We start from the raw sequence: 22,231 nt of genomic DNA, 5'->3' as shown, positions 1-22,231 counted from the left end.
AACCCCAAACAAAACCCTGTGAATTCCCAGTTTCAGAGACAGGGTTTAAGATTAAGCCAGGATTAGGTTTTAGTTCAAATAGGGCATTTAAGTAGCTTTTTTGAAACGTGCCCTAGAGAGAGAGAGAGAAAGAGAGAGAAAAAAACATTACTGGAGTGAATCTTGAGACAAAACATTGGCACCGACATATTAAAATATTTCAGTTAAAACAGCAAAACATGCATTTTAGTCTTTAAGATATTAACAGTTAACAAATGATGTTAGGTTACCACAAGACTATTTGCATGTGATAAACAAACTACGCCCCAAAAAAAGAAAGCCGACCAATGTCGAATGTCAAACAGTTGTACACAAACAGTAAATAATGGCTAAAATCTAACAATTATTTGAAAGACACTGAAATAAGGAAAAAAAAAACACTACAAAACAATAAAATGTACAAGTAGTTTATTTTAAAATTTAAATTTAACACAGTAATGAATGAAAATTGTGTCAGTAAGTCCAGAGGCTGCACAGTGAAACCAGATAAGCACTTTTGGTGATCTTGACATGTACAGTGCCACACAGTGGGCACCCAGCAAATTCTCAAGAAAAGGCATCAAGACTGAGGCACTGAACAAATAACTGTACATATTCATTTCTGAGCACAAATGTGTTAAAATATACACATGTATGGAACATGTCATTGTGAGAGCAAGAGAAGAAATATTTTGAAAGGTAGTTACTATAATGGAAAGCGGAGTATAAAATTAGTTACATATATATTTATATACAGATGACCTCAAATGCTATTTCAGCAAAAGTTAAGCTTGAAATGACATAATAAAAGGATAAATCACAACAGATACTGCAAAAGACATCTTATAAACATAGTAGGGCAAAGACAAATAGCCCATCACTCAGAGTTCTTGAGCTTATCTCCAAATGGAAGAGTTATATATTAGGAATCTCATTAGCATTTCTTCTGAATCTACCCTATAGGACCATGTTTAAGAGTTGGTTTCTGCAAATTAAGTCCACCATCTTGGAAATCAAGTCAATCCAGTAATCAGTTAATTCAAACAGTTTTTACCATTTAACTTTTTATAACCAAGTGGTGCCACTGACACATTTTCAGGAGTCTGAAATCAAATCCTTTGTAGGTCAAAGCAGCTAAAACAACTAATTAACACTTTAAAATTTAAATACATGTCGCTAGATTTGGGACAGCAATAATGGTCATGACCATGGCCATGTTGTTTGCATTGGGGACTTCAGGAAGAAGTTTAGGAAGAAAACCCCAGTGCTTGGTGGGCAAAGAAGTCTAATAAAGGAAAACACTGTAAGAAAAAAAGAAATGATTTAAATCAAATAAATATGAATAGTAAAAAAATAGGTGTAAGATATTTGGCTATAACAGACACCTTTCACCTGAATTTGAATTTCGCATAAATTTTAAACAATTGATGGGACTCACCTCAGCTAAAAGAGACAGCCAGGGCAATAACTATAATTAAAAGTAAAATAGCAATGCATATTGCAATCCATATCTTTTTCTGTAGAAAAACAAGCCAAAAAACAAGCCATCATGATCACTTGTCAATGATTTAATGTTGTCACGCCAATAAATAAATAAATAAATAATCAAATCATCGACTCACCTTGCGCACTTTTTTTGAAGTTTTTACAGCAGCAGCTGTCTCCGCAACAGCCTTTTCCACATAGTTATGGGAACTCTTAATGTTCTCCTCAATGCGGTCCACCATCTCACCCTGGGAAAAACAAATTTAAAGTAAAAATATGGGTAAAAAACTGACATTTATTAAACATCACTGTTACTAAATTGATAGGACATTATATTTTTAATTTGCTTGACATCTATGGAATGTACTAAATATAACCATTGTGTTGATCTCACCTGTGCTTCCACCTCCATTGCAAGGTACTGAAACATATCATGTAGTTCTTTGATGCTTCTCTCCAGTTTGATGATCTCATCATGCCTCGACTCAATCTCGTTCAGAGCCTGCCTGGTAGCTTTAGCATCATTCAAAATCTGCAAGAAAGATTTGATTTTACACCAGGGTTAAACGAGTAGTTCACTTTAAAAAAAAAATTGCTTATAATTTACTCACCCCTTTCTTTCTTCAGTAGAAAAGAAGTTACGTTTTTTAATGAAAACATTCCAGGATTTTCTTCATATAATGGACTTCATCGGGAACCAAACGGTTCAAGGTCCAAATGAGAGTTTCAGTGCAGCTTCAAAGGGCTTTAAACGACACTAGATGATGAATAAGGGTCTTATCTAGCGAAACTATCGCTCATTTAAAAAATAAATAAAAAGTTAAAGTTTTATAAGCTTAAATGCTCACCTTGTTCTGTGATGAGCTTTCGTGACTCTCCTGTTCAAACTCATTCATCAAAATGAACAAATCTTTTTTCGAAGGCATGACTCGAAGGGTCCTACAATAGATAAGACCCTTATTCATCATCTGGTGTCATTTAAAGCCCTTTGAAGCTTCACTGAAACTCTCATTTGGACCTTGAACCGTTTGGTTCCCAATGAAGTCCATTATATGGAGAAAATCCTGGAATTAATTTAATTTTTCACCAAAAACCTTAATTTCTTTTCGACTGAAGAAAGAAAGACGTGGACATCTTGGACGACATGGGGGTGAGTAAATTATCAGCAAAAGTTTTTTTAAAAGTGAACTACTCCTTTAAGAGCCCTTTACATGGCTTGTGTTGTAAATCTGGATTTTTCACATGATCACACATCAAAATGGCACACTTCATATGCACTTTCAGTCTTGTGGACTCCATGTAGGGTATTCTCCTTTGCGGTCAATATGCGCCCTTGATGCACACTTTTGGCGTTACGTAACTTAAGTCTCGAAAGTGCGGACTCAGAGGAAGACTGCGAGTGCTTAAAGGTGCTATTGGGACAGGGCCTCTAGTGCTACCTAATAAGTGGTTGCATGAGGTCCCCTGTGGCCACCAGCGGTTCAGACAGTAATGCTTGGAAATAATAACTTTGATAAAGTTTGCTTGTGTCAGTCAGTCGCAATAGCTCCTTCTCCATTGACCAGTTACATTTTTCAACATTGCGTATTTACGTAAAATCAGTCTGATTTTAGCATTGATCTTAAAGCTACACTGTGTAACTCTTTTAGTTTATTCTTAGCTAAAAACACTTAGTTCTTTCAAAAATATATGTGCTCATTAATGTATATTTACTTCGTTCAAGTAATAAAGTATTCTCGTGAGTGTATAATATGCCATTGAAAATACACACGGGTAAGGGGTTCTAATGTCGGTCGCCATTTTGCCCCTCCATCTTGAATGTACATTAGCCAAAGAGGGACATACCCGTTAATTCAAGCTTCACTTTTCACGTTTACGTTTGAGTTAACCCTCATGGACGAGGTCGAACTGGAAGCCATGTTAATCTTGGACTACATTGGCCACCGTAGGAGTTAAAACGAAATCGGAATTGAGAGGAACAGAAACTAATATTCACTGGATGGTCATATACATTTTCACCACTAGATGGGGGTAAAAATCACACAGTGTAGCTTTAAAAAGAAAAAAAGCAGCAGACAGGCTGAAATAAAATGCAAATTAACTTTGACAGTAGGTGGCGTTAATGGAACAGAAGGAATACAGACGTTATCATGGTTATCTCTGTACACAATGTAACTTTTGTTTCTGACAGATGATTGTCACAAAGAAGAAAGGGCCACCAAAATGCTAGGTGATCACGCTAGGTGATATGTGATCACGTGACATAGGACAATACAGTAAAATGTCTTGTGGTGATGATGCTTCAAAGGGGGTGGAAGGGTTCTAGAAAACTAAATATATAAGCTGGGAGGCAAGACTGACTGTAATCAAAAGCCTAAAAGGGAAGTGAAATAAAAAAATAATTAAAAAGGAGGTGCTGAAAATGAGAGGCATTTACTTCTATGATGCTTTTAATGACGTTGACAACACAGATTTCCTTAATCTTGAATTTATAAAAGAAAAACATACCAAGATACTTTCAACTGAAGTTTCCCTATTTATTATAAATGGTTATATCACTAAAGGGCCAGACAGGTTAATCAACTTCATCAAAAACAAGAAATAGCATCAAGTTGAATTTCATAAGGAACTGTTTCTAAAAGGATCTTACCCAAAATAAACATCCATTCCAAAGAAAGCAAAAGAGAAGACTTGAAATGTGGCATTAAGTAATAAGAAGACTGTAATAAATAATATCACTCTGCTGTGCACTGTTTTTTCAGGTAATTATAGAAAATTAAACCATGAATATTTATATAAGCAAAATGCAAGACTCACACCTATCATTCACATCAATACATGCACACTATACAAAACAACACACTTACATTTTGTGTGAAAACATCTGTTTGTCCACTCTCAAGCATTGATTCCAGCTCATCATCTGTGACATTGCTACCAGCTGTAAGGGATATCAGATTCACATTAGTTTTATTTATTTAACAGGAATAATGCATATTATGAAGCATCAGTAGCAAATATTTTCTTTGTTTTATGTTTCACTGGCTGATATGGCAGAAGTCTTGGTCTTATACTAATACCGAGCATTGTTGATTTACTCAAAAAAAAAATGTGTTTAAATGTGACTATATTATGAGAGACCTGTGTCAGAACGCTAGTATTATCAAGGTAATAAAACATGACAGAAAAGGCACGTACTGATTTTGAGTTGTCTTTGTATCCTCTCCACATTTCGGTCTCTGTAATGGGATTGAATTGTATTACAGTGACCCATCAATTCCAGAAATTCACGGGACAGAACACCATGCTTTCAAAAGAAAAAAGGAGGAGCAGATTATTCTGTGCCAAAACAACCATTTACATACAATAAATGATATACATATGTAATATAAATTAAAAGTAACTTACCTGAGTGCGACGCATTCTAACGTTTATTGGAATATATTTGTCTTCGCCTTCAGCTTTCTTGGGTTCGATGCCTGTGACGTAAATGTATCGTTTAATTTTTCACATCCACCAGGTCCGGCGGAAAAAGTTCAATAGCAACCACTTTTGTTTATTAAGAAGTCTCACCTTTTAACTTCTTTTGGATCTGGCTGGCCCTGACTTTGATGTCTTCTCTGAGGGACTGAAGTTCCTTTTTCATACCTATGGTGAAGTAAAAAATTATTTTTATAATTATTTACTCATAAACAAAATGTTAAAAATCCTAACATGTCATTAATAAAACAAAAAGGTATTATTTTGTGGTAATTAATTGGCATGAACTTTGTGTTGTATGATAAAACTTAAAATGAAAAAAACTCCATGGAGAACCATGATATTCTTTTCATAGAAATACGTTGAAATATTAAAAATACCCTAAGCCAAGCTACTCACTGTCCTCAGGAAGTGCAACTCCTAACACTGTTTTCTGTTTGTTCTCCAATTCCGACACCTTCTTCTTAATAGTTTCAAGGCCCTCTCGAATCTCCTGAACCTATACAAAGAAGAAGAAAAAAACCAAGATATTATTGTGACAATTATGTTTTGCTCAGGAAACTTTGCAGACTACAATTTAAAAAACAAAAATGTAATTTAAACTGAATAACTGACGTTACAAGGTCACAAGTATCGATTAACACAGTTTGGAGGTAGACACACTCATTTCTAGAGTTGTTTACACAAAGACTTCCCTAATAGTTTATGTGCATATTACTTTTGAAAGATGGAGTGATACTTCCAATTAGACATACAATCTGCTACAATGACCAAAAAATTACCTTTTTGAAGAAAGCCTCATTTTCTTTCTCTTCATTTCCTGAACTCCCAGATCCAGGCTTTATCATAAGAGCACTGTTTTCATCATCTTCGTCCGAGGCATCACCAGCAGTCTAGTGAGATATATTAAAGATTGTTATTTTGTTTATATAGCAGACAAATTTAAGAGCACATAGTTCAGTGTTATGATAAGAGACAGTGTTCTAACTAACGGATGTGATATTAAACTTTTTTTCCTGAGGGTGTGACAAATCCAAATCCAGCGGTGAACACAGTTAAATAATAATTGAAAATGGGTGCCATTTTGAATTTGCTTGGGGAGGGAATCACTTAACTGCAAACATTCATTGCAGCTAGTATGTGTGTGTGTGTGTGTGTGTGTGTGTAGGCTAAATAAAGTCACACACCACCTAAAACACTGCGGGAGTAGAGCGCAGTGCTGGAGGAGGTTGTTAGCTTCCAGTTTGTAATGTGAAATTTGACTTCCATTTTCAACGCTCTGCATAAAGACACATTAAAAGTCAAGTCAGTCACATAGCAGCAGGCTGCCACCCGTGAGAATGTGTGAGTTTTAATAAATCACAGTTGTGGCAGAGGTTACACTATCTGCGGGTTAGCCCGTTAGCTCGTTAGCCGGTTTCCTGTGTGCACTGCCCTTTTTTTACTCACATTGCCCAGTTCTTTGGTCCGGTCACGCATTCTCGAAGTATCTTAAATTCAGCCCTGATGAAAAGTTCCTGTCTTAACAGGCGTCGCTCATCTGTCTGCAAACTCACAAAGCGTGCAAAAACTCAAATCCAAAAAGAGGGAGTTTCCATTCAAAGTCACATTTCACGCCAGAGCCGACTTCCACAAATAACTTTCAGTCAGAGAGGATTGTTGATGGGCGCTGGTGTGAGGTGCCCGAATGATAATAATCAAACTACATGGATAAACTTCAGTTATGCTTAGTGTTCAACATAGGCCGATGCAGTTGTATACGAATTTGTCCCTCTCTTCTTCTATTTTAGTTCGCAGACGTATGAAAAAACAATCCCTGCTTTTACTGCCCCCTACTGGGGGGGAAATATCCACTACTAAATAAAATGATCAGATGACTTAATTTTAAAGTCGATATAACCTAAACTGAAACTGCATAATAATTAATTCAGCCTTTATTTACCAAATTCCAATCTTTCTTTTTCATGTAAACAAAGAAACAAAGAAAAAGGAAAAACAATAAAGGAAGGAAATAAAAAGAAAACATCAACTTCAACAGTCTTGGAAATAAATCTAGCATTTATGAAGAAACTGCATACAAGGGGTTGGACAATGAAACTGAAACACCTGGTTTTACAACACAATAATTTGTTAGAATGGTGAGGGCCTCATTTTGCATCCAAATACAGCACCAATTGACAGATAGAAGTCCTTCACAGTGACCAGAGGGATTATGAGCCGTTCCTCTTCCAGAACAGTGTCCAGGTCACTATATGATGCTGGTGGACTCGCTCCTCCAAAACACCTCAATAATATTCAGATCTGGTGACTGTCAGACCATGGGAGATGTTCAACGTCACTTTCATCTTCATCAAACCCTTCTGTCACAAGTCTTGCTGTGTGTGTTGGTGCATGATCATACTGATACACGGTTTGAGCATCAGGTGCTCATGATCCTCCAGAAGAGTTTGGTAGTCCTCGGCAGTGTCGTGTCCATCAAATACAATCAGGATTGTCATGATATTGGAGCTCAAACCATCACTGATCCACCCGTGCTTCACTCTGAAGATTGGCCGCCAGGCATATAGATGTGAAACCTCCAACATTGGCCAGTGTTTCAGTTTCATTGTCCAACCCCTGTACTTTTCAAGTTATTAATTGTAGATTCATGAATAATTAGTAAAGCAGATACATTTTCTATCGTACATCTTAATTTGCCGATAGTAGAATACATCTTGTTTTTTTTTTAAAAACTGCAAAAACATTTAATATCCTAAAGTACAACAAAGTTTCCCTTTTTAAAAGAACAGAAATTAAGGATGGATGAGGCTCATTCACAGGCCAGTTTGCCATCGAAGGAGGACAGAGTGATGGCAAATGCCTGTAGAGCACACATGGGGAAGCTGTAGTCCATGGAAAACACATCTTCTGCTACCCGGCCAAACTGCATCACGATGTAGTCCTCTGGAGATTCATTGAAAAGGATTAGTATTGAGAATTGTAATATATTATTTGATACAGTCTTAAAAATAAAGGTTCCAAAAGTGAACATTTTAGTGAACAGTTCTTAAAAGAACCCTTTTAAAGGGTTAGTTCACCCAAAAATGAAAATTAAGTCATTAATTACTAACCCCCATGCTGTACAAACCCCGTAAGACCTTCGTTCGTCTTTGGTACAGCATGGGGGTGAGTAATTAATGACTTAATTTTCATTTTTGGGTGAACTAACCCTTTAATGACCTGAAGAACCTTTTTCCTCTATAAATAACCTTATGGAAAAGTTCGTCATGGAAACACTGATGTCGATAAAAGAACATTTATTTTATTTCAGATACAAAATGAATCTTACTCACCATTATCTGGATGGACGATCTGAAAGTTTTTCACAGATGCCTGTGTAACTCGGCCATGGAAATTGAGCACATACGACTGAGTCTGCTCATTCCAGCTGGGTGATTTATTTACAAGGGTGACAAGATTCTCTTTGTTACCATTCTCGTATCGGGTGAGCAGAGACTCCAGCTCCTGGGAAATGCAAAAGAGATTCATGTGTTCAGAGTTCCTCATTAATATTCACATGATTGACAGTTGTTTTAATCAGTGAATCAAACACCTAATGTATTTTATATTCTTCATCTGAGTGAAGTGTAAGAAACGCATAAATCTCCAAGACATAAATTATACACTACCGTTCAGTAGTTTGGAGTCTATGATTATATATGAAGAGTTCAGATGCAAAAGCCTCTAAATGCCATTTGAAATTGTCTTCTTTAATGATGATTTTGATCAAACTTGTATATTTAAGTTCAGTAATTTCACTTAAATAACAATTAATAGGTAATTATCATTGCCATTTAAGTGAAATTACTGAACTTAAATATACAAGTTTGATAAAAATCATCATTAAAGAAGAAAATTTCAAATGGCATTTAGAGGCTTTTGCATCTGAACTCTTCATATATATATATATATATATATACATATTCAGTAAGGATGCATTAAAGTGATCAAAAGACATTTATAATTCAAATCAAATGCTGTTCTTTTTGAACATTCTATTTATCAAAGAATCCTGGAAAAAATGTATCATGGTTTAAATATTTAAAATTTAAAGTAGTAATTTTAAATTGCAATAAAATTTCACAAAATCACTTTTTTTTTTACTTTATTTTTTATCAAAAAAATACAGCCTTGGTGAGCACAAGTCTTCTTTCAAAAATATAAAAAATATTACTGTACCCAAACTTTTGAATGGTAGTCTATTTTCAAAAGATACATTTTATTTTCAATAAAATACTCACACTTTTTGGTCGAATAATGACTCTTTCATCATTCTCGTGCATACCAGGAATGATTACTATCATTTTCCTGGGACCTTTAAAACCCAGAACATTTTTCTCCTGTGTAACGGCAAAGATGAAACATTTTTACAATCACAGTAAAGAAAAAATATATTTTTTAAGTTACAGTAGACATCTACTAGCACACAATTAGCATCTTACATAATATATCGCTGCTAGCTCTTGTCGCAGTGTATCCGTTTCTTTGAGGAATTGTTTCCTTTCAGGATTCTCGCCATTATCGTACACAGTGAATTTAGTCCCCAGGACATTTGACCTGAGGAGACAAATCATATATCTTTGCATAGGCAGAATTACAAACGATAAAAGTATTTTTGATAACTTAACACACCATAATGGTACTCACCTTAGTTTGCCTATGTAACTGTCAGTATCTCTAGATAAATCTGTAGGATCGATTGATATCAAATAATTTGAAGTTGTACACTTTTTTCTTTTCCTGCCAGCCATCAGAAATACCTGCTCATTCACAGGACAAGAGAATCACAATGTGTTAAGAGATGAAAAAAAAGTTTTTGCACATTTTCTTTATTCACAATCACACTCCTGCTAACCCTTTTCCCATCCTCCTTTTCCATGTGGAGGTAATAGGTGGGATAGATCCCCTTTTCCATTCCCCTCCTGTCTCTGGTGATCCTGCACTGAATAGTCACATCTCTTGGAGCAGGATGCATGGAAAACTGTTCCAGATCCTCCAAAGACATAGGAGAGGACTGGATAAGACAGAACAAACAAGGATATATGATACACCAAAAAAACATATACAATACAAAAAAAGGGTTGCTGTTTGGATTTACACGCTCAAAAGTCTATGACTGGATCATTATTGCAGTGATTATGTTTCTAGCAAGTTAAATGCTTGGCAACTGATGGATGGAGTGTGTAGCTTTTCATTTCTTAAACAACCATGTAAGATACATCATGACCATCCTCCAGGAAGACAATATCAAGATTAATCAGGCTCAAATTATGGTAGGTAAGTCAATGAGACCAGAAACCGTCTGGTTACTGATATTCTTCTAAATATCAGAAAATCGGCTAAATGGATTTGAAAACGGTAAAACCCAACTGTTTAACTCTGGGGTAGTTGTAAAAGGAGCCTATTTCCAAAAAAAAAGTGGAGTATCCCTTTAACAATGTCTTTACTAACTTTTCTGGGCCAGAAGATGCAATTGCCTAGCAGCCTATGGAGGAGTGATCAAGCTCTCAGTTCCGAAGATGAACGAAAGTCTTATGGAGTTGGAACAACATGAGGGTGAGTAATTACTGACATCATTTTCATTTTTGGGTGAATTAACCCTTTAAATTAATTGAAAGTCTTTAGGATGTGCTGGAGGAGACTTTACAGAGTGCTTGACTCTTGCATTGTCAATATATATGATCTTGACCAAAAATGTATGCATCTCTTGATGAAAATAACATCACAACATTTATTTCTATCAAGAGGTGCATACATTTTATACATTTAGTTGGTTGTCATGCTGGAATGTGACCCTGATGTGTTTTCTATATATACAGTATATATATATATATACAGTATATATGAATTTCAACTAAATCTCACCTTTCCCATGTCCAGAGAGTCACTGTCAGAGGAGGGCTCCTTATAGTTGGAGTTTAAAGAAGCAATATCGTTATTATTTTTTGCTCCTTTTTTAGACTTCTTTGATGTTTTTTTAGCTTTACTCTTCTTGTCCTCCTCTTCTTCGTTCTGTTTTTCTTCCTCACTATCACTGAGATGACATCTCACTACAATGACAGAAAACTAATGTCATCAAACAGGCCTAATCAAAGAGAAACCATCTCTTATCAAAAAGGTTAATATGACAAGACAAAGCTATTTTTTACTTGGCTTCAGCTGTTGTTTCTTTGGTGTAGGAGGGACGGGTCTCTTTGTCCAATCTTTTCTTTCATCCTCACTCTGTGATTCAGGTTTTTTCTCTTCATTGATGTTGAATTCCACCACTGAATCAGTCTGAATTGCTGAAAAATACCACAAGTTGGAATGTTATTAAAAACAACGTCAGGTTATTTCCTATTTATGGATGAGGCACTGGCCTGTGCAACAGGAAATGGCCTTTAACTTGTGTCATGCTAAACAATGGAGACACATCTCCGGTACACTTACAGGACTGTTCCCCAGTTTGCGCTTTCTCCTTAGAATCATTTGTCTTATCCTTCTTCTTCACTGTTTTTTTCTCTTTCCCTTCATTTTCCTTGGCTTCTAATGCTGGTTTTGGTTCAAGAACTAGAATGTGCAATTAAACAAAATGTAAAGACACAGGAATAGAAGCTTGTTTTCACCACAGAATATAGAATATTCGATTAGTTGACTTTAATGCTCTGCCATAACACTTTAAGCTTGACGTTGACAAGTCGCTGGTTATGGCGTATAAAAATCTTGGAAGTCAAACAGTAAAAATGACTCTGCATACTCTGAAAGCGCTCCAAAAGATATGTTTGATTATACTATCTGAATGCTTAAATTTGATTGGCAGAATGTAATGTAGAAACATGCGTTTTCTGTAAAGCTGCTTTGAAGTAATATGTATTGTGAAAAGCACTACATAAAAATGTGATTTGAATAAAATTTAAAATCGGAATTCCAATAAGTCCTCACAATTCTGACTTAAAGGAGTATTTCACTTTTGAAAAAAAACTTTTGCTGATAATTTACTCACCCCCACGTCATCCAAGATATCCATGTATTTCTTTCTTCAGTCGAAAAGACTTTAAGGTTTTTGATGAAAACATTCCAGGATTTTCTCCATATAATGCGCTTCAATGGGAACCAAACGGTTCAAGGTCCAAAAGACAGTTTCAGTGCAAACTGCAAGCTGTTCAAAGGGCTTTAAACGATTCCAGACGACGAATAAATGTCTTATCAAGCGAAACGATCTCTCATTTAATAAATAAATTAAAAAGTTTTGTGACGCACGTTTGTGACTCTCCTGTTCGAACTCGTTCATCAAAATGAACAAATCTTTTTCAACGAGTCATTTGGTTCATTCAACGGACGAAACAAACTAATTGAATCGGAAAAAGATTCACAGAACAGAGCAAGGCGAGCATTTGAGCTTATAAAACTTAAACTTTGTTATTTATTTATTAAATGGGCGATCGTTTCGCTTGATAAGACCCTTATTCATCCTCTGGAATCGTTTAAAGCCCTTTGAACAGTTTGCAGTTTGCACTGAAAGTGTCTTTTGGACCTTGAACCGTTTGGTTCCCATTGAAGTGCATTATATGGAGAAAAATCCTGGAATGTTTTCATCAAAAACCTTAATTTCTTTTAGACTGAAGAAAGAATGACATGGACATCTTGGATGACATGGGGGTGAGTAAATTATCAGCAAAAGTTTATTCAAAAGTGAACTACTCCTTTAACTTTATCTTGCAAGTCAGAATTGCAAGATAGGAAAATTCTGAATTCCAAGTTTATAGCTCACAATTCAGACTTTATAACTCGCAATTGCAAGTTTATATCTGACAATTGTGAGGAAAAAAATATATAAATTGCAATAAATATAAGTCTAAATTACCTTTTTTATTTGTTATTCAGTGGTGGAAACAAGCTGTGTCCATACACATCACATTGAGACATGTAAAAACGATAATAGAAAATAGTGAAAGCACTTACATTTTGTTTGCCCCTTTTTCGCAGGCTTCTTCTTAGTTTTCTTTTCATCTGCTTGGCCCTCTGTGTCTAAAGTGCATTTAGGGCTGTGCTGCGGGCTGATCTCTAGATCAATTTTCTTTGTGATAACCTGAAGTGAATGAGCTGCCTCTTCCGATGCCTCTTCTGTCCTGGGTGAAATGTCCAGTTCTCCTAAACATATTTCTTCCACTGTGTTTTCATAAATTTGCACAGGTTGTGTGTCTGATCAGAAAAAGGCCGGGTATTATTTTCTATAAAGCTCTACAAAATGAATATCATTACAAATAAACAATTATATGTTAACAATAATGTCAATTGTAAGTGTGTACGAACCATTGAGGGAAGTGTTGCTCTGAGACTGGCTTATCAATAAAGCTGTATCATCAGCCTCAGCTTTCTGTTTACGTGTCTTGGGACGAATGTCCTGATTTGCTGTTACCATATGGGAATCTGCCCTTCTTCTTTGTTGTTTCTTCATTAAGAGCGAACGCTATGAGAGTTGACATGATTAAAACTGCTGTTAAACATCCAGTTATTTATTATAGACCATATTCCCAGCAATGCCATTAGTAGCCTGCATATCCTCAAAACACAATGAAGTAGAAATAATTTCATAATATATTGTGTCGTTCAGTGTATGAACTCATATGTGGTTCAGAGTTAAAAAAAAATTGTTTGTATTAGTTTCCATAATTTAACTTTAAATTTGAAGTAAGAACTAATTCAAGCGTGACATTAAGCATGAGAATAATGTAAAAGGTAAAATAATACTGGGAAAATAAATGTTACTGATAAAATATGCAACACAGTAAATGTCCAATCAAAAGGCACCTGATTGTCCAGCTTCTGCTGTCGGACCTCTGCGTCCTCCATTTCTTTTGTAGAAAAAGAACAAATATCAACATTATGGGAGTACTAAATTATTTATACAAATGATCCAGTATGTTGTTATTGTCAGAAACTCACCAGCGAGAATACACGCTCAAAGCAGCCATCAAATGAAATAAAAGTCTCATTGCCCCTGTCCGTCTCAGCAGCTCCATATGACATCCCCACCTGCTTGCAACAGAAGCTAAAGAAGATTACAGCGGATAAAGTGCTTATGCTCAACACACCACTGAGACGTCATGTAGAATGAATCTTTCTTCATCACTGACATCAGAGACAATTTTATGACTCTGAAGTGCTGAAAACACCATCAATATAATATTATTACAAGATATTGGTTGTATAATACCATATATATTATAGATTTCTGCACCCTTGAGTCAAAATAAGTATTTTGTGCTAGACTAAGTGTTTTTATGCATGCTTATCCCATATTACAATTGCAAAATATAGTTCTAATATATGAGTATTTAAAAAGCACAATATTGCACTAAATTAGGCTTTTTCCTTCATATACAGTAAGCTTATTGTTGCTAGCTAAGACAAGACACTACAAGGAAACTGATTTTCAGGAAATAAAATAAAAATGTTTATCAAGATTATTTTTTGCCTAGCATTCATTGTTTTGTAGATACAACTATTTGACTTACATATCATAAAATAGCCATTTCTCTAGTTCAATTTGATGCTTTGCATTCATGCTAAACTTAAACGCAAATGCTAAAACAGTTAGCTATGCTATGGCTGCATGCATGGGGTGGGGACAGTAGTAACAGTTTATTAAAAATGATGTAACCAATGAGTCCAGTTATCAGTCTTATTCTCTGGTAAGGCAAAGTCACGTGATTTTTTTGTTGTGCATTGAAGGATTTGTGTGGTAAATTTGTTTTCATTGTAGTCTATGCGCATGTCTCCTTTCTGGCTAAATTAAGCACATAGGCCTACGTTTGTGCACATTTGTAGAATAAATTTTTTTCATGCACATCGTTATGTTTCCATCCAGCATTTTTGTTTTTGCTATTCCAAAAGAAACACTCTAGCTATAGTGTCTGAACACTTAACATGACTATGGTACACACACACAAAAGACACATTGCAGCCCTGGATGTGTTCTAGGCACACTTTAGGACTCCTAATTGCCAACTGGGCATCGTTTAAATGCCACGGCCTACCTGAGCATTGTTTCTGACCTTGTCCATCTCTTTATGGCCACTATGTACCCATCCTCTGATGGCCCACAGTCACCAGATCTCAACCCAATTGAGCATCTTTGGGATGTGGTAGAACGGGAGCTTCGTTCCCTGGATGTGCATCCCAAAAATCTCCATCAACTGCAAAATGCTATCCTATCAATATGAGCCAACATTTCTAAAAAATGCTTTCAGCACCTTGTTGAATCAATGCCATGGAAAATTAAGGCAGTTCTGAAGGCAAAAGGGGGTCAAACACAGTATTACTATGGTGTTCCTAATAATCCTTTAGATGAGTGTAGCCTATATTGTATTTCCTAACATTTTATTCCCAAAAACATAGTAAAAAAGTAAGTAGTAATAAGCCTTTGGTGATATTGTTGAACATTCTTGCCTAAATGCAGTTTATAAAAAATACATTCCATTCCATTCTCCATTAAACCACTTTGTCAAGGCCACGAACAAATACATTTTATTTAAAGGGAACAGATAAGATGCACAAAGTGTCTGAGTCTCAAACTTAGTGAGCTGCATACTATTGTTTTATTATAATCATTAACAGACGAATAATCTATGCTAATAATCCATAAACAACCACCAGAACACAAGATGGCAGTATTTTACCTCAGCTTGTTTATTTCCCAGCTGAAGATAAAGGAAGCTGATCACGTTCCTGGCTTACTCAATGTTTTGGACGTGTTTTTAATATCTCCCATCTGTTTTATCTGTGTATGTAATACAATCTTAGTGAAAAAACCATAAAATATTTTTCGATCGGGTGGGATGAAAGTAGTGATTTTACTTTATTTGTTGACGTTCGTATCTTAGCTAACGTTAATTAACTTGCGCTAGCTGTACTACAACCTGGAAATCGAGCATTACTACAGTAAGTATCGCACTTAACAATTTAAATATAAAGCGAAAACTACTCTTCTAACTAACGTTATTCTCTGGTGTAAGTGTTGTGACAGATAACAGACAAAAAGATATCGAGTTAAAATCCAATACATTAATATTCCTCTTTCTTGACATTAACATGTTCAGTTTCAACGCATTTAAGCTAACTTTACCCTGTAATCATGGGTAATCACATTATTGACCGCAAAGCTGACGAATAGTCATGATTAATGGGTTTTTAGAGGAAGAGGAGGGGCAGATGATTCATTGCAAGGGTTAAAAGAACAAGTCAGGAGGTGTCCCCTAGATAGCCTACTCAAAATCAACAATTTGTGATGTTTTGGAGAGTAGACACAGACTGTAACGTTACCAGGTCTGAGGAATCTGTTGATTTCTCCCTTTATGGATTTGTGAAGATATTTGCTCTCCTCAAATTATGGAAAACCAAAGACAAAATAATGTGAGTTCATAGACTTAGTAAAACATTCATGATAGGGGATGGTGGTGGTTTTTGTTGTTGTTGACTCATGTTCACTGTTTTTCCACAGCTGTCAATGGTGCCATGTTACCTCTGATAGGATGATCAAAAGTCAAGAGCAAGATGTAAGATCTCTTTCTTATTATTTCCTGTTCGGCTATGTTATGTGCAATGACAGATCTGTATATTGTACTGAAACCCCTAAGCAATAAGATATTATGGGTCTAAGATATTGAGGCTTAGAAGATGGGCTGCAGGATTCTCTTTTTAAAGGTATAAAATGTCATACATGTTATATAACTATACATGTTGATATTAAAAATAAAAATTCCTTAATATTTTTTTTAGGAATTCATTGCAGTGAGAGTTCAGGATCCTCGTGTTCAGAACGAAGGGTCGTGGAACTCATTTGTGGACTTCAAAATTTTCCTTCATGTGAGTATTTCTGCCTCAAGGATTTCTGATAATATAACAAGATTACAATATAATAACGTGACTCTTTCCACGTTACAAAGTACTTCATTGATCAGTTCTACTTGAAATCAGGGCCAGTTGCATAAACTGCTTAGACTAGACTTAAAAGTTAGCCATTATTTTTTTTTCTTTACATTGGAACAGTGATTTGAATTGGAACAGTAACTGTTTACCCCTTGGTTAACTGCTAATTGGTTAAACTAGTTCTTTACTAAGTCACAAGTTTATGCAACTGGCCTAATTTAGATGTCAAGATGGCACTGTTATAAATAATTTCCTCAACAAAGACTAACGTATATGTTTACAGTAAATGTATTTTTTTTTTAAACTGATTGGTAGTCCTGTATTGTTTACTGTAGTGGTGTTGATTAAATAATATCGGTGTCCTCATTTTATTATATCTGTGGAGTTGATGGGAGTTTCCATGCCTCTATTGTTTTTTTTTTTTTTATCTTTATCTTTTTAATGACATAATATGTGTATTAATAAGGCAAAAAAGATTCACCTTAATTGAAAAGTTTGGTATTTTGATGATGTGCAACATACTTCTGTTAATTATAAGATTAAGAAAAATAAAATCTCTTGTATACATATTCCAACAGTTGTTTTCATCAGGCTTTATGTTAACTGTATCAGTGATCTGAATTTGGTTACTTGGTTTCATTTATCAGACAAACAGTAAAGCATTCACTGCCAAAACATCCTGTGTGAGGCGGCGATACAGCGAGTTTGTGTGGTTGAAGAAAAAGCTGCAAAAGAACGCTGGTCTGGTGTAAGTTCCTTTGCACAAACACTTCCAAGTGGCAGTATGGCTGAGACGCATAGTACTGGTCAAAAGTTTGGAAACATTACTATTTTTTTTTAAATAAGTCTCTTATGCTCATCAAGCCTGCATTTATTTGATCAAAAATATAGTGAAATCTTACATATTTCTATTTTAAAGCAAAGCTAAATTTTCATCAGCCATTACTCCAGTCTTCAGTGTCTCATGATCATTCAGAAATCATTCTAATATACTCAGTTATTAATCAATGTTGGAAACAGTTACACTGCTTAATATTTTTTGGAACCAGTGATACTTTTTTTAGGATTACCAGATTAATGAATAAAAAGTTAAATAAAACAGCATTTATTCATAAATAGAATTCTTTTCTAATAATGTAAATATCACTTTTTATCAATTTAACACATCCTTGCTGAATAAAAGTATTTATTTCTTTCACAAACAAAAGACTAACCCTACATTTTGGAGCAGTAGTGTATATTGTAAAAAAAATGTTTTGTATTTTAAATAAATGCTGTTCATTTTGTTTACTTTTTATTCATCAAAGAAAAAAATATCACAGGTTATATAAAAAATGAAGCAGCAACATTGATAATAAATCAGCATATTAGAAGGATTTCTGAAGGATTTTGTGACACTGAAGACTGGACTTCAGAAATATGTTGCAGAAATCTCAGCTTCTCATCACAAAAATAAATTAAAGTTTAAAAATATATTTTATTTAAAAAAAAGTTAATAAAGTATATTCAAATAGAAAACCCTTATTTTAAATTGTATATTAAATAAATGCAGGCTAAATTAACTTAAGATACTTCTTTCAAAAACATTAATAATAGTAATGTTTCCAAACATTTGATTGAACACTACGTCTCAGCCAATGTGCTTCATTAAAAAATGTTTTAAATACATACTTATAGGAAATTATTTGTTTAGATATGCCAATTAAAATGTAAATAATTTAGTTTAAATGTACTGTGTAAGTAATGTTACACTCCCAAGTAGTAGTGATTTTTATTCCATCAAAACATAATAATAAAACCAAAAAATCACGCAGTGCCTTTCAATTTTTACATTTGTCCAGTTACCCATAATGCATTGCTGTATTTTTCACAGGCCTGTTCCTGATCTGCCCAAAAAGTCTTTATTCTCCTTTATTACCGATGACTTCATTGAAAGAAGGAGAAGGGGTCTTCAGAGCTTCTTGGATAAGTCAGTCTAACTCCTTAATCAGCCTTCTAGAGTCATATTTTAAAGATCTAAGCGCAGGGCACAAGCTGGGCGTGTCCGAAAAAATGGTCTCTCTTAATGAGTAATTGTGTTTAGGGGTTTTAATTCCTGGCATTTCGTCTTCATCTACAGGGTGCTCCACATGACAGTATGCCTGTCAGATAGCCAACTCCATCTTTTCCTGCAGACCCAGCTTCCTGTCAAGCACATTGAAGACTGTGTGCAGGGTCACACCCCTTACACTGTGACAGAAGCCATTCTGAATTATGCTTCCTCCAACCTCGGCTGGGTCCAGGAGGAAGGCGCCGGGGCCCAAGAATTATGGCCCACCCCTGTTCCATACGAATCAGTAGAGAGGTAAAAACCTATCGCAATGACAAAGCACATGATGTTGAAACATTAAGACCACTTATCTCCTAATGATATACTTCTTTTCACAGTCCTGCTCCTCACGTCCCTTCATTACAAAGTCCAGGGGCCACATTCAATGGACCTTCAAATGAACTTCCAGACGTTTCAGACTCCGAGTCGAGACTGAGTTACGCAGATCAGACTGCACATGACCTGAAGCAGGTTATTGACCATGAACAGCTGCCTCAAGAGGAAGAGGATTGCATTAAATTAGAAGTTGAAATCGTCCCGAATCTTGTTGGTTCTGTAGAAACGGAGGAAGAGGGTGGAAACATTAGATCAAATAGGGTCACCAAAGATCTACAAAGTTATGATTGTGAATATCCTGCTCCACAGACAGATGGACAAAATGAGCCTCTGCAAGGAGATACAAGCAATGAAGAAGATCTTGATCAAGAAACGTCTGTTGGCGAAGATTACATAACCTCAGTAGATGGAGTCATTGAGGAAAGGACTCTTGGTGATGTCAATGAAGCGAAGAAGGGAGGTCAAGAAGCTGGACTTGAACAGGACAGCACTGTGAGACAAACCCCTAAAGAGGACCTTTATGAAGAAGATCCAAGAGTAAGGATCCATAATAACAAAGTAGCTCTGGATCTCAGTGCTGTCAAGGAAGACAATGCTAAGCATCATAAAGAGAAGGTACTTGAAAGCGCAGCTACAACTGTAGATGTTGCACGCCATGATGCTTGTGAAGAGAACATGCCAGGTACTAAAGATCATGATAAAGTAGAATTAACAGAGAACTATATGGTCCAAGAGAATGGAGTCAGTGATGAAGACTACAGCGAAGATGCTGCGATCCAGGAAGAGGCCATGAATGCAAATGTGGAGCATATAGGTGAGGTGAACAAGCTCAATGCAAAATGTCATCAGCCCGGCAGTGGCATTTTGATACTTGAGGGAATTGAGGAAGCAGTGAGCACACAAACCAACCCCGTGACAGAGACTGTCAGCAACCCAGACAGAAACTCTGCTGATGTTAACAAGCCATAGAGATTGATTCAATGCAGTATCAGGAGACGGACAGTCATGTAATCAGCATTACCCACCAACCAGATACTAACTAAGTCCCGTTGGAATTGGTACGGTCATAGACTAGAACCATTGTGTTCAAAGAGTCCTCCCACCAGCTCTCTCTCAGTCAACATATAAGACGTTCTTCTACTGTGATCTCAGAATGAGTGAGTGAATGTAGCTGTAAAGGGAGGAACACATCACTTTTTTTTTGCATTGTCCACTGTTGTTGTTTTCAGTTACAGACTGTTTACAGAAGATACACTGAATGATTAGACAGGCTGTGTTTTTCCGAACAAACAGAGATAATGCTTGTCCTAATGTGCCATTCAGGATCGTGAGCAAATTGCACTTGCCACGAATAATTATGAATCCATGGTAGCGAGCGAGAAAGGGAACTGTACACAGAGCAGGATATAAATCGCTATGGCACCTTGACTCTAATTTTCTCCATTCTAAATCAAAATAGCTTTGTTTGTATGATTGTGGCAACTTTATCGTCAAACAAGATTACCACATGACATGCTGATCTATTGTAGCATTTTCAAAACCCAATTTTGACTGACTTGTCACTTTTTTAAAGCACTTCCCTATTTTACCAACGGTAAAAATATGTTGCATGTTTGCTCTGGTGGAAGTTTGGGGAAAGTTCACCCAAAAATTCTGTCATCATTTTCTCACCCTTGTGTCATTCCAAACCTATAGGACGTTCTTGTGTGAAACGCAAGAAAATATTTGGAAAAAGTTTTTTTGGACCCCATTGACATTTATTGTATAGACAAAAACCTTCAAAATATCATCTTTTGTGTTCACTTTGAATAGAGAATGTCATACAGGTTTGTAACTCCCATTGGGGTGAGTAAATTATGACAGAATTTACTACTATCTGTTCAGCATTAGTGTAGTTGTTGAGAGTGTGTCGTCTTTGGTATTTAATTTCCTAGGTCAAAACACTAATTTTCTTTATGCTCTAAGGAAAAACCCAGATACATTAGAAATTGCAGTGCACATTGTTTGCAATGGTAAAGTACTTTATTTTCCTTCTCTTAATATTGCACAAGGTGCTCATTGACTGTTTGTCTATACTCTGCTGTGATGTTACATTGAACAGAAACGTACTCAAAAGGGATTTATTGTTGATTAACAGGAAAGAGAACTTCTTTATTTCCTTAAAAAGGGGGATCTCTTATCACACACAGGTGTTATTTGCTTTGCAGATGAGCACAGTAAGATGATTAGGAATGCACAATTGCATTATTACAAAAAAATTAAATCTAAATTATAATTTGTATGTTTTTAAAGGATTTTATAAGGTTACAGTTTGAAGTTCTGCATTTTATTCTTAGTTGTGAAGAGTGTAAGAACATTCTTGGCATCACGTCATTCATTTGAAGAGCCACCACACCTGTCAGGCTCGACTAAATTCTACAGGTGCTCATCGCTGTATGTTTGGATTCACCTGTGTGTTTACTAACAGCAAACCAATAAAGACAAAGTGGCTAAAATGAAACTGTATTCTCTCTGATCCATGAGAAAACACAATGGAACAACAATTCACTATACCAACTGATGCAATTATATTTATTATCTAATGACCAAGTATGTCGCATTGAAGCAGCCAAAAGCATTTTCGACTACAGCCTGAAATACACTACATGACTTTTGCCCAGATTTTCAGTCTGGACAAATTGATGCTAGTTTCTGAAAGTCAGAGCCGGTCTGCAGATTTGATTTGACCGATTTCACAGAAATTTGTGTAATGTATGAGTTTAAAGTTTGAGTCCATCCATTTGGAGGATATCAAACATGTTAGATCTTTTGAGCCGATTTTAGAACGCATTGTTTTCATTTGTCACGCATCTCGTATAGCAACAAGGCACGTGT

General features: G+C 35.7%; 4 protein-coding genes across 5 annotated transcripts in view; 1 reads left to right on the top strand and 3 right to left on the bottom strand.

Moving 5' to 3' along the window:
- Positions 1-432: 432 nt before the first annotated feature.
- On the bottom strand, positions 433-6,754 carry stx4 (syntaxin 4). Its single transcript, XM_039653294.2, has 11 exons — positions 6,433-6,754; positions 5,766-5,876; positions 5,383-5,482; positions 5,077-5,151; positions 4,912-4,982; positions 4,702-4,810; positions 4,371-4,444; positions 1,898-2,035; positions 1,641-1,751; positions 1,457-1,535; positions 433-1,319 (listed from the first exon to the last, which is right to left on the bottom strand). Exons 1-10 carry the CDS (start codon positions 6,460-6,462, stop codon positions 1,458-1,460), a joined length of 897 nt encoding a protein of 298 aa, XP_039509228.1. The 5' UTR covers positions 6,463-6,754; the 3' UTR covers positions 433-1,319; position 1,457.
- A 145-nt stretch (positions 6,755-6,899) lies between these two features.
- Positions 6,900-14,018, bottom strand: LOC120463994 (protein king tubby). The gene is made up of 13 exons (XM_039653276.2): positions 13,948-14,018; positions 13,813-13,856; positions 13,315-13,471; positions 12,964-13,203; positions 11,452-11,571; positions 11,172-11,306; positions 10,888-11,072; positions 9,878-10,036; positions 9,670-9,782; positions 9,465-9,579; positions 9,264-9,362; positions 8,316-8,487; positions 6,900-7,926 (listed from the first exon to the last, which is right to left on the bottom strand). The coding sequence occupies exons 2-13, from the start codon at positions 13,852-13,854 to the stop codon at positions 7,793-7,795; spliced, it is 1,671 nt and encodes a 556-aa protein (XP_039509210.2). The 5' UTR covers positions 13,855-13,856; positions 13,948-14,018; the 3' UTR covers positions 6,900-7,792.
- The window catches only part of arsg (arylsulfatase G), a 16,293-nt gene continuing 8,009 nt past the window's right edge, over positions 13,948-22,231 (bottom strand). Inside the window, exon 13 of one of the 2 annotated variants that reach the window (XM_039653279.2) lies at positions 13,948-14,037. The gene's annotated coding sequence lies outside the window, so the exon portion shown is untranslated. Of the gene's footprint in view, positions 14,054-22,231 lie in introns of both variants that reach the window. The other variant, XM_039653280.2, reaches the window with a different exon arrangement.
- On the top strand, positions 16,277-21,857 carry snx11 (sorting nexin 11). Its single transcript, XM_039653286.2, is given in 8 exon segments — positions 16,277-16,416; positions 16,505-16,559; positions 16,783-16,869; positions 17,580-17,680; positions 18,806-18,901; positions 19,052-19,276; positions 19,360-20,315; positions 20,318-21,857. Coding segments are annotated over 8 exon segments (1,728 nt in total). The 5' UTR covers positions 16,277-16,291; the 3' UTR covers positions 20,401-21,857.

Source organism: Pimephales promelas, chromosome 17, assembly GCF_988280905.1.
Source record: "Pimephales promelas chromosome 17, fPimPro1.hap1.1, whole genome shotgun sequence".
NCBI classification, from domain to species: domain Eukaryota; kingdom Metazoa; phylum Chordata; class Actinopteri; order Cypriniformes; family Leuciscidae; genus Pimephales; species Pimephales promelas.
The sequence above is the reverse complement of the archived record's forward strand: the minus strand, read 5'-3'. Positions and strand labels throughout refer to the sequence as shown.

Coding starts and splice junctions, on each gene's coding strand:
- stx4 (XM_039653294.2), bottom strand. CDS start 6,462: ATGCGTGACCGGACCAAAGAACTGGGCAAT. Junction 5,877..6,432: donor GGACCAAAGAACTGGGCAAT/GTGAGTAAAAAA, acceptor ATATCTCACTAG/ACTGCTGGTGATGCCTCGGA. Junction 4,811..4,911: donor TTAGAATGCGTCGCACTCAG/GTAAGTTACTTT, acceptor TTCTTTTGAAAG/CATGGTGTTCTGTCCCGTGA.
- LOC120463994 (XM_039653276.2), bottom strand. CDS start 13,854: ATGGAGGACGCAGAGGTCCGACAGCAGAAGCTGGACAATCAG. Junction 13,472..13,812: donor AGCAGAAGCTGGACAATCAG/GTGCCTTTTGAT, acceptor CAACTCTCATAG/CGTTCGCTCTTAATGAAGAA. Junction 9,363..9,464: donor AGCTAGCAGCGATATATTAT/GTAAGATGCTAA, acceptor GCCGTTACACAG/GAGAAAAATGTTCTGGGTTT.